At 46.2% G+C, this 17,046-nt stretch overlaps 1 protein-coding gene across 2 annotated transcripts in view; it reads left to right on the forward strand.

Annotated features, from left to right (window-relative positions):
- Positions 1–1,525: 1,525 nt before the first annotated feature.
- LOC116948903 (histone H2A deubiquitinase MYSM1) overlaps positions 1,526–17,046 on the forward strand; it is a 29,905-nt gene continuing 14,384 nt past the window's right edge. The window contains exons 1-8 of one of the 2 annotated variants that reach the window (XM_032966147.2): positions 1,526–1,683; positions 2,850–2,919; positions 8,003–8,073; positions 8,732–8,812; positions 11,046–11,078; positions 13,699–13,816; positions 14,570–14,668; positions 15,888–16,720. In XM_032966147.2, the coding sequence (XP_032822038.2) occupies positions 1,604–1,683; positions 2,850–2,919; positions 8,003–8,073; positions 8,732–8,812; positions 11,046–11,078; positions 13,699–13,816; positions 14,570–14,668; positions 15,888–16,720 (1,385 nt within the window). In that variant the 5' untranslated portion in view covers positions 1,526–1,603. The remainder of the gene's footprint in view (positions 1,684–2,849; positions 2,920–8,002; positions 8,074–8,731; positions 8,813–11,045; positions 11,079–13,698; positions 13,817–14,569; positions 14,669–15,887; positions 16,721–17,046) is intronic. The other variant, XM_032966148.2, reaches the window with a different exon arrangement.

Here is a 17,046-nt window from a genome sequence, read left to right on the forward strand (position 1 = left end):
TATTTATATAGCAAGGATAGCCACAGTGTTTATACAAAGAGGCAGAGTCATGTCAATGCCAATCGTTTTTTTCATGAGGTGAGACAAATTAACACCGGAGATGGAAATTTTTGGAGATTTTTTTGTCATCGTAAAATTATCAATAAGCATCTTCAACTGGTGTTTTTCGCACAACCTCAACAGAGAGTAGTGCTGCAAGGGAAGTCAAGGCGGCAATGTTGTGCTACGCGTGAAACAAGCGCGGTGACAGCGGCGGGAGTCGTGACATGGGGCAGCAGCGGCCGCAAATGTCTAGAAAGTTATCACTAAAGGCGTTCGAAACACAAGTACCTAGGGGTCTACAAGAACCTGAATCCGGCCCTGCGTTTCGGGAAATGTCCCTTCTTCTTACGTGAATTTCATTGCACTAGTAACACTGATAAAAGAGTTTATTGATTCTCGTACACACAAGAATGCATTGTAAGTAGTCGATAATATTTTTTTTAATCAAATATATTTATTCCACATCCTCCCTCACATCATACATTGCAACATCCTGACATTCTGGACGGCATTACCAGTTGCATCGACGGTGTCAGGGGAGGGGGCATTGCCATTCTGGGCCCAGCTATTTAAGACTGTTCTAAGGTTTAGGAATGGACCCCATGCACGTGCTGTATTCTTCTTCCTTGTCCCTGAGCTCATAGCTCAGATGCTGCAGTGCTGAGATTGGGCCTAATGGATACAGCCATTGAGTATGTGAGGGGGGGTGCGTGATTCTTCCACGTACTCAGTAGTCGATTATATTTTTTCCTTTTCCACATTTCAAATCATATTGATAAGCCACTTCCGTTGGGCTATCGTTTGTGATAGCCAGGTCGCTTCTTACGAAGCTCATCGGGTAAAAAAAAATAACATAACACGTTGGCTTTCGCGACCAATATCATCCAGAATGTAGGTTTTTTTGGGGGGGGGTTAAATATAAATGTGTCTAAATTTCGATTTAAAGCTTTCGTGACTGCAAGGATTTATCTTCTTTGGTTCTTTCGGTAAAGTCACGTAGAATGAGAATAAAATAATAAACTGATAAAATAAAAAAACAATAATATTCTCACGACGTTTTGACCACAACACAAGCGGCCTTCATCAGGTGAAGGGGACGAGACTGTTTGATAAAGGCCGCTTGTGTTGTGGCCGAAACGTCGTGAGAATATTATTGTGTTATTTTATCAATTTATTATTTTATTCTCATTCTTTAAATGTGTCGTTAAATCCGCCACCACCCGACACAGCCAATTAATAAGGTTTGTCACGTAAACAGAACATTCGTTACCAGTACAGCACACCGGTGTGTTGGGGATAAAATCCACGACATTATCAATCTGAGTACGACGTTTCGCCAGTAATTACAACCAGCATCATCAGGAGACAGTCAATCGATACATATTAAATCGTCGTCACCGTCATTATATCAGCGACGTCACCGCGCCACCGGTGACGTCATCTGTCCCTGATAGGCGCGCGAGTGCCGTAAAGACACCCAGCACGGCCCGGCCGCCCCCCCAGCCCCAGCTGCCGTAAAGCAGTCTCGGAGAAGAGTCGTAAAGCGTCGCGGATAACAAACATGGCGGGACCAGTTCCCGAAGTGGACGTGGAGGGAGATGGAGACGACGAGGCGGCCCTCCTGGGCCTCGGCCTCTCGGGGTACACAGCTCCCTTCCCCCCGTGCCACTGTCTCCCTGGTCCTCGTGGTTGTTCGCCCGTTTGGTCAGCGTGACGACACACGCTATACACCTTGGACACATACATTTTCGTTTGATTGTGTTGACGTGCGATTCGCCACCGTGACGCTGAATTGGCGCGCGTGCGTATGGCCATAATCATCGCCGTCGGTCATTGTCCAGCCACTGCTGGGTGAAAGCCTCCCCCATGGCGTTGCCAGTCTTCTCCCGTCGCTCCCTCTCCGCGGCGGTTTGTGTCTTCCTGGACGCGTTCCCTCCTTTGGCTGCCATTCCTTCACCAGTCTCGTCCATCGTAATTGCGGGTGTTTTGGGTCGCTGCACGCGTTCACCGACCGGCACCGACCAGCGTGGTGAAGTGCGATCCACCCCCACGACTTATCACGGAATTGTGAGGCCCTTCTTAAGCAGTGGAATTAATACAGCCCGCCTACATTATTATTATGATGATGCAAACTCGACTGCGTGTACAACATGCCGTGTTTACAGCACACGGCATTGTTACGACTGTACGTGGCAAAGATGCAATGCGAATCTGACGAACCATTGCAGCTGCATTTCTTCCTGTGCCCACTGTTGCGTTCGGAATATTTCGCATTGTTGGTGTCACCTCGCCGTAAAAAAAACGAATTCTCGCAATGCGTGTCAGTTGCGCTTTCATTTCAAAGTTATTTACTTCGGTTTTGGAATGGGTGAATAGTTGAACGCGTGCACAAAACTCCAATTTCCCCATCGCCATCACCTAAAACATGAAATGCATAACATAGGTAACGTGTTCAAGTCAACCAATTAAGCCCATAGTTCGTAATGCTAAGCAATTTGTATTTATGGATAAGGGAAACATTTTCTTTGATACCAGCGTGGGATGTTACTCAACACCACCCATTTCATTCATCCACGTTATCGTGTTTTGTATTGTATGTTGTAACTTTCTGACCCACTCCAACTGGATATCTTTGAAAAAAAGAGCTTCATAGTTAATCGGATTTCTTAAGGATAAATAACGATTCAGATTCTGACTTAATATGCCATGGTTACGATAGTGATTACGCATATCTTTAAACTGTCTTAATTGTACACACGTTTGTAATTTTTTGTGGAACTTCTCCATTGCTTCTTTGTGTGTGGCAGGAGTGGAGAGCTGGGTACTCAATCCCACGTCTTCCCCGGATGCCCATGGGGTCTCGGTGGTGATAACTCGGTGAGTTCACCGTGGGGCAGATGTATATGGTCTGCTTCAGGGGCATTTACGAAACTATTAAACGTTTAAACCATTTTTATTTTACCAGGTAAAAAAAAACAACAGCTGAGCTGTATAGCTATTTTTCAGAAGTGACCTGGCTATCACAAATGATCGCTCAACGAAGTGGCTTACGTGGAAATTTATAGCAGCCAAAATACTCTAAACGCACGTTGATTCGAAATTTAGAGGGAGAAACCGGAGGACCCGGAGGAAAATCCACGCGATCACGGGGAGAACGTGCAAACTCCAAATATACAGGCATCAGGGTCGGAATCAAACCTAGGACCTCCTTTATACCTGGCGAGGTAATTAACATCTTGCTACCGTGGCGCCTTTAACCAGTAATTAATTAAAGAAGAATTACACAGGGGAAATGTTAAGTTTCAAACGACACACAAATGAACTTCTTTCGCATTGTACTTCGCCAACTGTGCTAGTTGGAGGTGTTAAAAGGCACACCGCTTTTTTGTGCGTATGCAAAAAAACTATTTTCTAAAGAAGCACATTATGGTCCACTTGGCTTTGGCAACTATTAAAATATGAGCAAATGTGACCAATAGACAGCAGCAGTGATGCGGCGAGAGACAACTATGGATTGGTTTACCCATCATTCGGACCCATCAGCATAAATCATACACGTGGAGTACCCCACCTCGACTCTATGGGGCCCATTAGCATGGATAATGTGAACAATAATCTGGAAATGACAAGAAAAACCCATAACCGAATAAAAAGGCAGGCTGGAACAAAAAACACAAGTTTTCAAACAACATGCAGGAATGTGTCAGGATCACACAGCCTTTGTGCATGATGCAAAAAACATCACTATTTCCAGAAGAGGAACTGGTTACTCGTCCCTCCATTGTACACTTGAGGGATGATCACAGGGGTAAATCGTTTGGCCCAGGTGTTACGGAACCTGGCATAGGGATGTTTGGTGGGGACTTTTTGTTTAATCAGGAGGGCCTGCGCTTCTTTTCTGTAGTTCCACATCTTCTAAATACAAGATGTGTGTTTTTGGGATCGTGCGTTAAATCTGTTTGAGATGCATTAGAACCTCATTTACCACCTTGCCACGTTGTTCAATACATTTTCACGTGAAAACCAACATGGACATTTTTTAAACGACATTGTGGAAAATTTGCTACTTGGCACTAATCGAGTGGCATGAGGACAAATCGTATTGCAATATTGCATAATGTCAACCGAAAACACCATTTCACGTCACTTCCACTTCCCCCCCTCCCCCCACCAACAAACTGTCATCAGAAAAAAGATTGGTCAAGAACCTTAGAATGTGCTGTGAAGTGTGTCACACGCTGGCTGCCATCTTAAGATAGTGTTTCACGCCAGTACATCTGACACTTTGTGTCTGCAACATCGTCTCAGTCCGTCTTCTCTGTGTTTGCGGCATGAGTTTTGTTTTTTTATCGCCATTGCAACGACCGTATCCGTGCAGTGTGGAACAGCGTGTGGTCTAGAACACAATATGGTCCCACTGGGTCGCTACAGTAAGCCAAAGTGTTTTTTTGTTTTTTTAAGTGAAAAATCTTCGAGCCACAAAATGAACAAATTGCAACATTGCAAAACTTATGGGGGGTGACGCAAACCGTACTGCTCTTGAAATATTATAAAGCAACCCCGTGTGCTATTCAGAGGTTTGGAGGCACAGTTAGTGTTTCCAATTCTATTTACATATATGATGTATATTATATTCTTGGTTCTTTCGGTAAAGTCACGTAGAAGGGAAATAATACAAATAAAACAAGAAAATTATCACGACGTTTCGATTGCTTGTGTTGCAATCGAAACATCGTGAGGATTGTATTGTTTTATTTGCATTATTTCCCTTCTACATGGTGACTTTACCGAAAGAACCAAGAATATGAATCCCTGCAATCACGAAAGCTTTAAATCGAAATATGATGTATAATGTTCATGGTGTATAATGTCTAGAGATGTAGATGAATACACTGCATATTTTATGTAAACAAAAGTAGGTGGGCTTTGGCAGGATGTGTTGCCACAATGGATGATGGCCGGTGGTCAGTAGTAATAAAGGAGTGGTAGCAGAGGGGCGAACTTGGTGGAGTGAATGTCAGCTGTTGAGACAGTGCAATGCAATTAGCTCGTGTGCAGGTTCTGGGTGGATTGTTGGATTTCGAGACCTTGAGAGATGGTGACGGTTTGTCGAGCCCTTCATCCAGCAGTGGATTGACCATGGCTGATGATGCTATGTCTTCATATATTATAGAGCAATTTAGAATTTGCCTGCACAAATACACCTATTCAAGCATCAAGTCGGTTGGTCGTCACAATACGTGAATTCACTGATTAATTTCCCTTTATTTCAACAAACTCTGAGAGCCCAATGAGATTATGAAACTCTCTTTTCAAGGGAGATTTGCGGAACAGGGCAAATACAAGAGTAAAAGGCAGTTGCATAACAATGAAAAGTGAATGAAAAATACCATTAACCAATGATCCATTCATATAGGAAAACTATTAACACAAAGCTAAATGCAGCGTAACTTAACACGTAGATCTTCACAGGCAATAATATAATTACGGTTCATATTTGAATCAGGTCACCAAATCATCTGTCCACATTTGTGTCATTAAGGCAGTCCACCAATCCAGGAAGTCAACCTGTCATCCTGTATTTTTTATTCTGACTTCATAGATCTTCTGGAGATTCTTGACGTAGTCTTAATCAAAACCGTCCCATCATGTGATCTAATTGCTAGTCTTGGTTGTGAGAATTGTTCTTCAACTCACACAGGAGCTGAAATAATAATTGCCACTTTAAATGCTTGTGCATGACGCAGCATTTAAATCTGTTTGGTTATGACGTGTGGGGTAAGCGTTGTAACGACACATTTTAAGAAATTTACCCATTGTTTCAGCTGGATTTCAGAAACATTCCCGTTCTTGCAACTACCAAACCAGGAGTTTGCGGCATCTCTTAGATAGGGAATAGGGATTTGCAATTTTTGAGTGCTTAAAATGGCCCAGCATCTAAAAGGGCCTTGTGTGATAATTACATGTTATATCTTAACAGATGGTAAATAATCCAAATTATTTTGTATTGTACCCCAGCCTTTCCAGTACCAAAACACCTGTGGCACGGGCCAGCCTGGCCTAAGCGACAAATCGACAAAACGGTTATCAGCGCAGGTCTTGCGCGAGCACGCCACGCGCGTGCACCGTTAGCGCGATGGACGCCGTGTTCCAACCTGCGGTTAAATGGTTTGCTTTTTTTTTTTTAAAGTATATTGCCATCGGTCGCATTGACAATGTTACAGAGAGAGGACATGCGTTGAGATCAGGTTTTTAAAAAAGTTGTTTGAACTGCGTTCTGTCAAGTTGCGTCATGCAAATATCACTAATGGGAAACTGATATGCACAGTAATGGAGCGGTGTTGTGGGTGAAAATAAACAATACGTTTGTAATAATTATAACTCACAGATGAGTATTGTGCGCCAGTAGGGGGGTCGGGGGTTGGTTGCTATGTGGTTTTTCCCAATAATTTCGCGAGAAATCTTCAAATATGAAAAATGTGGACATCATGCCGGCACGCAATGGCTAACACTTTTTAAAAATATCGTTACGGAATCTGTAATGTCCACTGTGAAGAAGACGGCACATATTTTATTTGGTCAATGCACCGCAGTATTAACCTGGTGGTCGCTGGTAGTGTAGCGGTCAACATGCTGTGCTAAGAACCCGGAGAACCGAGTTCGATTCCCGCTCACGGCCAACGCCAGTGACAGTTATCTGAACCGGTCCTCGGTCGATGCAGGCTCAAATGAGCACCTGGTTCTGTGGGCTAACATCAGCACTGGGGAGACAAAGGCGACCGGGGCGTGGTGCTCGCCACCCATCACCTCATGTTCTTTTCCAGCTTTAATAGGTTCCCGCTAACAGCACTGGCCCCAACAGTCTGTTAAGGCTGGGGGATCTTTTTCTTTTTGTGCAGTTGTGTGTAGGTGCGTGTCGGAATGTTATCGGTGCTTTGTGCTGCTCCGTTAGCGCATGGTTCTACATTAACACACCAATTTTTACGTGCACATCTTTTTCCACGGCTCCAACCGTCGTAATAATCCACGCAGCATTCATCAGTTGCCGCTGAGTGGATTTTCAAGAAGCATAAAATAAAGTGCAACTGCTCGGTTATGCCCACACACAGGAAACGGCCAGCTTGGCCCCGTTACACTCTGCTGAGCAGTCGGCTGCGTTAATTACGCATTTGCATTTCGGTCCAGTGCACCATGCAGGCTCGTGGTCATTAAGCATGATTGTGCTGTAATAGGCTTATTTAGCTTGCAAATGCTGTCAGCTTTAGCAATCCATACCGTGAACACACCTGGCCGGTGGAGAGAATGCAGCACGCAAACGCCTTTTGAGCTAAATAAAAATGTGCATTTGTTTAAATATATTATTATCGCACGTGAATTGTCCTGAGTGTATGTGTGTGTGTGCGCGCATGTGTGAACAATCGTGAGGAATGGTAGTGTAGCGGTTAGCGTGCTGCGCTACAAGCCCAGCGACCCGAGTTCAATTTCGGCTCACGGCCAACACCAGTAACGATAATCTAATCCGGTCCTGTGCCTCCCCTAGGTCGACTTAGCTTCAAATGAGTACCTAGTGCAGTGTGTAAACTTCGCCACTAGGGATACAAAGGCGGCCGTGAGTGGTGCCGACCACCCACCCCCTTGTGTGCCGTGCTGGCCTTCATAGGTGCTCGCTAATAGCACTTGCCCCAACAGTCTGTTAAAGGGTATAATGGGGGATATTTTGGCTCTGTGTGAACAATAGGGCATGCACGTGCACGTATTTGTTTTGTATTTTTTTATTTAAACAAAAATATGCAACAAGCGTGTAAACAGTGCGACATGCTGTTCTCCGCTGTTGAACTAGCAGTTGCGTGCTTTTCCCCGATTCAGGGTTTGGCCCGTTCGCATACACGGCGTGTGCGTTTAAATATCCTTGCGTTTTTTTTATCGCACACGCGCACATGTTCTGCTCTTGCACGGTCAGGCTTGGACGTTGGATTACTCTATTGACGAGGAGAGCCGCGCTGTCATCAGGAAGATGTTGCAGGAAGAGGAGTATCCTTACAAAAGATCACATCGCTTGCGTGCACATCAATGCACCCTCTAACCTAATTGGCATCGTTGCGATCCACTGCCTTCCCGTCAGCAATTCACTGACTTGTCACAAATTGGAGTTGTGCGATGATAATTCAAGAATCAATTTTTTTAATGAAAAAAATCTTAATTTGTATTGCTTGTTTGTATCATCTGTCTTGTTCGTGCCATTTTGTCTGTACTGTTATTAGCACGGTTAGCTACCGTACGGTGCGAAAAAAGTTCAACATAGATACCTTTGTACAATCAGTTTCTTCTGTATTGTCTGCCCTTTTAGTACCGTCTCGTTTGTACTGTCTGTCTCATTTCTGCTGTGTATTTTGTTCTCTAATTTGTATTACTTGCAATGGATTGTCACGACCGTATCTCCCTTTTACTGTCTTATTCTCTGCAATATCCATTCACCTAAAGAGCTCTTTTAATTAATCGATATAACGATCGGGAATTAAACGTACGATCCGATGCACGTATCATGCGTGTGAGAAATTATTGTAATGATTCGCGAAGCCCCTCTTTGCACCTACCCCGCAAAGTGCAGTCGAGAAAAAATATTCGTGGCAAACGTCGCTTTGCTCGTTTGTGCCATGCGGTACTTTGCCCCTTAGCGCCACGTGTCCAGCTACTACCTGACTGGCAGGGGGCACTTGGATGAGCCGATGGAGCCCCTGGGGCCCCTAGTGTCACAAGACGCCTCATTGAGGTGAGTTGCTACCCCTGCTCGTCGTCCAACTTCTCGTCGCGGAAAGTCGCCAAGCGAACCTCAAAAAATCGCTTGATGTTGATAAGTTAATGACTCAATGTTCTTTTGATTACATGGAAATTCCACTTGTAGCCAGTTACCCAACTCGTCTACACGGCACAGAATAAGAACAACATCAACATCAGAGTGATCCGTATGGAGGAATATGCAGCAACGCTAATGGAACGCGTCAAGAGGTGCTGACAAAAAATATTGATTGTAGAACAGAAAATAACAATATAAACAGGCATGTTGCACCCAAATAGTTAGATGCTCAGCAGCCGTCAAGGTGAAAGGCTTCGGGACCGGTTCAGATATCACTCGCCACTGATATTAGCCGTGGCTGGCAATCAATCTCAGACCATTGACTTCGCAGCGCAGGGCACTGTGCCTTTTGTAACCTCTTTTTTTGTAACTTCTGGATGCTTTTTAAGTATCCAAAATGTAAAGATTAAGGTGCAGCTGTGCAATTTCATAATCACGCCACTGCTGGTGTAAAGGGCCTCCACTAGAGTGGGCTCTAGATAGCTGCCCCCTTGTTGAGGGTATTTGGCCTACTCTTCCACGCTGGCCAGACACAACCAACTGTGGGGGTATCCATTATTACTGCCGGGCAGAGAGAGGCAGTCGCAGTTTGAGAAAATGTACCCCACTGTTTCAACTGCCACGCCAGGAGATGGAATCGAACCGGCGACCTCTGGGTTACAAGTCCAAATGTGCTAACCGTTACACCATTTGTGGTAGCGTATCATACTGTGTGTGTGTGTAATCACTGGGTAGAGGTTTCATCCCTCCAGGGTAAAAGGCCTAAAAACACAGGAATGTAAATGCTCCGGCACTCTGCCACCTGTCCCTTGCCTCATGTGACAAGTGAAGTGCCGGGCCCACGGGTGATATACCCCTCCCCCCCTCGCACATGACAGGTCGCACTGACGGCTTTCGCGGCGTGCGCTCTCGAACAATTAGTCGTGCGCGTATTCACCACAGTGAACCACGGGTTGGTTTTCCTTTGTTCTTTAAGCCGAAAAGTTCGGCGAGCTTCAAGGTGGGCAAAATTGCAACTTTGCAAAACGTACATCGCTGTGGCACAACTCGAGGCTCTTGTTTTGATCACAAAGAGACCCCCCCCCATGTGTTATTCAGAGGTTTGAGATGGATAGGGTTGACGTTTTCTTAGATATATTCACGTTTGAAAAATACCCAGGATGAAGCCCTTAACACACCGTGTTTGTTTGTTTGATTATACTTCACCACGTTGGTCAGTGCGGGTTTTGGGGGGCACCGTGACTGGTTTAGGTATCACTCCTGATGGGATTAGAGCTCGGGTCGTTGCGTTCATAGTGTAGTGCGCTCACCACTGTCACCGCTCAACCGCCAAATATGGTCTGCTGATGTAAATGAACGCTATACATGTTTATTTGTATATTATAAACCAATAATAGAAGTTGCTTGTACAATAATCTGTTAAAGCATTTAGTCACTTGGACATGACATGTGCAAAATCTATATTTTCTTTATCTAAGCATTGAGACTACAAGTCTCTCAGTTGAGACCTAGGTAACTCACATGAGATTAAACAGTGAAGCAGTCATCACTCCCTCCTGGCAGACTAATGCCTGCGTGGAGGCAAGGGTCATTTTGTGCCACACAGGGTGAGCTGCCACACCGAGGAAGGGGGGTGGCCCTTTCAAACGTGTTGCGATGAGATGCAAGTCACCTCTCGTGTGTAAATCGCTCTGAGGCACCGCGGCGTGAAAAGGCGCCTTCTCAAAAACGAATCGCTGTCATTACGATTACAGGGCAGATACGAGGAGCACACAGCAATGTTGTAACGTTGAAAATCACAATGAGTGCAAGGTGTAGTTCGCCGATGTTTTCCGGTGGTGCCGCGTGTTGCCCAGCGTGATGTTCGACTTCTCGCTGCACGTGCCGGGAGCATCAGGAACGGAACCAAATTCGACATGCGTCACGCTGAAAAAGAAAAAACATCCAAAACACGTCGGAGAACTATGTGCAGGACCGCAAAAACTAAACGTCGTAAAAAATTGAAGGTGTCCATAAACCAAACTTATTAATGTTCGTGCGCGAACTGGCGACTTGCAGGCATTTTCTCAAACCCCCACGGCAGTGCACGTTGACAGCGTTCAAACAGAGCTCGTTTTTAATTTCGTGTTCTATCTCCTCCTCTTGGCAGCCCCGTGAAAAGAAAATCTGCCAAAGGCAAGGGGTGAGTAGATCGAAGTCACCGTCACTCGTGTACAAAGTAAAGTATGTATGTGTGTTTGTTGAACTTCTTTCGCATGGTACATAGCCAAGCGTGCTAATTGGAGGTGCACGCATTCACCAAACACATTTAATTGCTGACAGTAACAAGCAGTGCAGTCGTACAACATGTGTCACGTTGGGACGGTCATGTGAATACAGTAAAATGTATAGGTAGAGGAGCAGCCCTGCATCTTCTTGCTGACGCCACTGCTTGCGGAATGGCTAACGGTAGCCGGGAGCGCTAGATAGCACCTCCCTCTAGAGTCGAGAGGGTGTCTTAGCCTACTCTTTCACGCCGTCCAGATATCTGTAACAGGTCAGAGTACCCACATTTAACAAGCACCACGCGACCTTGCCGATCGACTAGCTGTTGTGGTGCACTCAGTTGTCCTGCTGGGTTGACAGAGGCGGGTGTGGGGTGCACCGGAAGATGAGATCGAACTGGGCGACCCCTAGATTGCAAGTTCAGCGTGCTAACAATTACACTGCGGCAGCGTCTCTTGAGGAATGTAGCGAAGGCATATTGAATAAGAGCAGCTGTGTTTGGCGAAAAGTGCAGTGATCTTTTTGTGGCAGCTACACGCTTAACGCAACGATGACGGATTCTGTTGGGGAAATCCTATATTTGACACAGATTAGGAAACTTGCTTTAAGACAACTCCGTGTTTAAAGGAAGACACAACTCAAAACACACAGCGCTTACCTTGTAGCTCAACGCCTAGCGGCTGTGTCCCAGGCGTTGCGACACAAATGTAATGTAAAGCTTCGTAATTAAATATAAAAAAAATGTAAGTAACAGCTCAGGCGAATACACGTCAATATACGCAGGAGTGATGCGACAGTTACTTAACTACCGCACACCTAACTGATACTTCAACAGAGGAATTTTTCATTATACAGGCTTTTTGGATTAGATCGCGTAAATATATGAATGTGCCCTTAAACCCGCCACCACCTGACACAGCCAATTAGTAAGGTTTGTCACGTAAACATAACATGCCAATTCGTTTAACGTCACATAAATTTACACGATCTAACCCAAGAAAAAAATCTGTATTACGGATGATATTGGTCGCGAAAGCCCACGTGTTAAGATTAATTTATGTTCACATTAATAAAGGGTCACACTCATGTCAGATAGCGATGGGCTGTGTGTTCTGGGCTACATTTATTTACTACTAGCTAAGTTACCCGGCTTCGCATGGGTCTCGGTAATACAGGCTGGGGAGGGTAATTAATTGAAGGCAGCTGAACCTTGCCACTGGAGCAGCATAGCCCTGTAGGTTGTCCTTTCCAGGTCATTGCATGGCAGTAGCTGCAAGAAGTAGACATGGAAGCAATACAAACTAATGGATCGGAAGCGAAGTGAGGGTAGTATGAAAAGGCAGACTTTTTCCTGAGTACTGTCTAGTATTATAGAACATTTCATAATGTGTTTGCGTGTGTGGCAAACCGGGAGTAGTGATAATGGCCTGGGCTTTTGCACGCGGTGAGAGAGAGGCATGGGGGAGGGCCGGGGGGGGGTGTACAGCGGCGGGCAGGTTGGACTGTAGGCGTTACACGTGTTGCAGGTGAACAGGGAAGTTAAAAATAGTGCTAAAACACACTCACACAGCCGTGAGTATGCATGGGAATTTTGGGGTGTGTCGGCTTCTTGGTGTTGGCGCAATTTGTTTCACACACACACACCCGCAAAGGCTACTTTATTTGTATAGATATAATAGCATTTTTGTTCTCGAAACACAACTGTACACATAGTTTGACTGTGACCAAATAACTCGGAATGCGCCTTATCTCACCAGATCTCAGAAGCTAGATAATGATGACCTGCGCGAATACCACGCATAATAGGTGCTATAGGTTGTGGAGCTATGTGGTGAGTAGCCGACGGCAGTTGTTGTACTATACTTTTATGCTACCAGGTCTATACTCCCAACCTCCACCAATGTGAAGTGTAACTCCCCTGACCATCACGGCGGGGGGCAGCCCACATCCACCAGTGGATTGACAAGCAAACTCTGCATGTACACATCACGTATCAGGGTAGTTGTTGACAAAAGTACACTATTTCGGTGTTTGGCAAAAACATGTATTATTTTGAACTTCTTTCGCACCGTACGTAGCCAACCGTGCTAATCGGGGGTGTGGGGGAAGGACAACAAACTAAAAAAAAAAGTAGTGTTCAATCTAAATTTAAAAGTGTATAGCTCCAGAAGGAAAAGGGTTTCAGATGGCTGCAGAAAAGCAATCTGAAAGCGCGCGAAGCGGTGACCGTCCTTGTTCGATGGCTCGCCAAAAGCCACTGCGAGGATGACCGGAGTTCGCATGATTGTTTATGTTCCTTGAAGAGATCGGCAAGGTAAAATGTCAATGTCTTCGTTACCAAGTGGCAGTGCAGCACCTTTACATTAAGATGTGAAGCTCGGGCAGTCTCAAGTGCTCAACACAAATAGCACGTGTAAGACCGACCGTCTGGATGACAGAGAAGCTTTGATACACACATCAAAGGAATCCAACCCAATGTGGATTTCGAGGGACCGAGTGATGGCACGGCTAAGCTGCGTGTGTGTGTCCTGTCGCAGGAAAGCGGCCGGTAAAACATGTGGTACCTCCTTCTCCACCGGTGGTGGCGGCAGTGGTGGTGGTGGCAGACACGGTCTCTGGAGCTCCTCGGAAAAGGCCGCATTTGAGGAAGGGCTGGTAAATGATGCGTGCAGTTGCCACGATTCCGTGATGGTTGTAATGAGCCTCGCTGACGCTTGTTATTGTGGCGACGGTCGTTAACTACGGTACTGTTCCTGTAACACTGAACCCACGGCCAAATCACCCAGAATAAGTTCCGATGTTTTCAGGCCTCGAGGAGATCACCATGCATAACAGGTGCTATAGGCTTCCCTGCAGTGCTGCATTCTGAGCTGTAGAGAGCCGTGCAGAAAAATCTGTTTCACTATACTACTATGCTTCTGCATACATGCTCCCCGCCTTCAATGACCTGCACTGACCAGCGTGGTGAAGTATGGTTGAATAACCCCCACACGACCCAAACAGCGTCGGGATTTCCTCATTCATTGGTGGAAAAAGGGCCGTTACATGTACATTGGAAGACAGAATGGCATTGAAGTGGAAAGGCCTTTTTTCTGCAGTGCATAGGTTATAGCCGCCTATGACGATGATCAACCCTAGAGTGATAGAGTTACTCCAGATGTAATGAATACCTGTTTATAGGGGTGTCAATATAATCACAATTCTCTCTGAATAGTCCTTCAACGCTGAGTTGATTGAGTGCTGGACTGGGTATCTTGGTGGTATGGTTGTTGCTTTATACAATCACATCCTGTTCTCATTTTTTTTTTAATTCAGAGAGCTTCTAAGGCTATCAATAAAGATCTCCGTCCAGCAGTGGCTGGATGAAAGTTGACGACGCTCATGGCGACGGTTTCTCTTTTTATCCAGGCACAGTATGGGAAGAGATGGACGAAGCTATCCGAGCTGATTCCGTCGCGCACGCTGCTGCAAGTCAGGAGCTACGCGCGGCACTACCTGAAGCACAAGGTGGGTCGCACGGGAGGCCATAGGCGCAGTTTATCTTCGTGCGTTGCAAGAGGGAGCCCCGAGTCGGACAGCGTAATGCAGCCGTGGCGTTTTAGTTAGACAATGGGAAATTATAACCTGACAACACTGGACAGGTTAGTTCCAGCAATTATCCATAAATTATCTGGATAATTGCGAAGTTTGTATGCCATGGTTTTTTATTAATTTTTTTTTTCGTTTTCAAAGTTACACATCTCATTGCCTGGTTCTCTGAGATAAAGAAGAATATTTTTTTAAGCTGTCTGAAAATGTTGAACATTTTTTTAGCTGACAAAATCTTTTTCTTGTTATTAGAGTTTTCAGGGTGGTCCTGGTTTGGGATATTTTTCCGGTTCCGTTTTATTTTCAAGGAGTGTTTTGATTGTGGGGACAAGAGCGGAGTACCTTGAGATACCCCCCCCCCCCCACCTGCATGAGAAGGAATATCACTCAAAAGATTCGCACAGGCATGATAATAAACCCGCTTGCCGTACTGCCATCTCTTGGTCCGTTGCCTCGCAGCGCAGCAGGTTTGGGAGTGTCACATATCTGCACGTGATCCACCCAACCCTTGCCTCCAAATCCGCTGCATCACAAGCATGTGCCACCCGGCCGCTCCTGATGTCTATGGTCCCATTTCTGTTGTATCTGACAGGGTTACTGCAGCATCTACAGTCGATGATAGATATGAAAACAGATGACGATATTGTATATTCTCGGGTTTCTCGAATGCCAATTCTTATGATGCACTCCATTCTGCCTTTTCACGTCTTCCAAACTTTCTTCGAATGCAAATTAAGTCATCACAGTAAAACCTTGGATTGCGAGCATTATTCGTTCCGGAAACGTGTTTGTAATCCAAAGCACCCGTATATCAAAGCACTCGTATATCAGTTGTGATCACGTGATGCTCGGCAGACAAAGCATATACGTACTACTCGTATTGCAAGACCTCGCTCGTTTATCAAATTAATATGTATTTAAAATTTTTGCTCGTCTTGCAAAACACTCGCAGACCAAGTTACTCGCAATCCAAGGTTTTACTGTATAAGCTACACGCGTACGATGATTACTAAACCGCGTCACGGGGAACACTCACGCGCGCGCCGTAGACGTCTTTGAAATCCAGCGCTCCATTCTTAGTGTGGCACATGGAGTAGTCCGGAGCAACAAAGTTTGTTTCGGTTACGCTTTTAATCAGCAGAATAGGTTAACCGGCAGCGGCGACGGCTCGGAGTTCACGGCGGGTTCCTCCGGCTCGGGCTCGGAGACTACCGTCGCTTCGGGCGACTCGACCCAGCCTCTGGTGGGCGGGCTGGCGGGGAGCGAGACGGTGCGCGTGCGGACGCTGTCCGACGGCTCCGACTCCGAGGTGGAGGTGGACGTCCTGGAGAATGAGCGGGGAACCGGCTCGGAAGCTTCCGACACAGAGGACGAGAGGGACGGTGGCGAGCGAGGAGGATGCGACGTGACTGGGCAGAGCGGTAGCCGTGGCGACACCGCTCCGGCTGCGTCGAGCAGCGAGCTGGATGACCACGCGGTGTCTCTCGAGCTGTGTCCGACACCACGTGGCGAATCTGACATGAAACAGAGAAAGGGGAACGATGCTGACGATGACAGTGGCGATGCTGGCGGTGGCGCGGGCAGCGGCGGCGGTGGTGGTGGTGGTGGTGGAGGTGGTGGTGACAGTGACAACTGTAACATTCCGGAAGAGAGAAACGTCGCGGACAAATTTGATGGCACGGAGCTCGCGGAGCCGTCTCAGCGGAAAGACGCGGACGACGACGCCGGCAGCAGCGGCGGGCGGCAGGACGACCAACACAAGAATAACGAGGAGTACGAGGAAGAGGAAGAGGAGGAGGAGAGCGAGGAGGTGGAGGAGGAGAGGGCGGCGGCACCTTTACAGGAGCTGGTGCTGGAGCCGGATGTGATCACTGATGCAGAGAGGAGAGCGAGCGAGGAGTTTTTCCAGGGGAGGCCTTCAAAGACTCCCGAGCGCTATTTAAAGATCCGCAACTACATTGTGGAGGAATGGTATGCTTGTTTAACGAGACGAATCCAGACAATTTGACAAAAGTCATGATGCATGTGCATGGATCCAACGTGTTTGTCCTTGAAAGTAGTTAGGGGCATGGAAGTTGACAGCTAACTGTATATTTGAATAAAAGTTTTCAGGCTGTTTTTTAACAGGGTAAGTCCCTAATAGCAACGCAACTTAATACTACAATTTCGTTCATATTTACTAATCTCTTAGAGAGGGTGTCCACTCCAGCGTTACAGATGGACATGGCTATTGCGTAAACACTTTCAGCTATTGGTTGGAGAGCGTTAAAGACAATGCTCTTGTAGCTACACACCGA

The sequence above is a fragment of the Petromyzon marinus genome, chromosome 35, assembly GCF_048934315.1.
Source record: "Petromyzon marinus isolate PM22_M1 ecotype Great Lakes invasive population chromosome 35, UKy_Petmar_22M1.pri1.0, whole genome shotgun sequence".
Taxonomy (NCBI): Eukaryota; Metazoa; Chordata; class Hyperoartia; order Petromyzontiformes; family Petromyzontidae; genus Petromyzon; species Petromyzon marinus.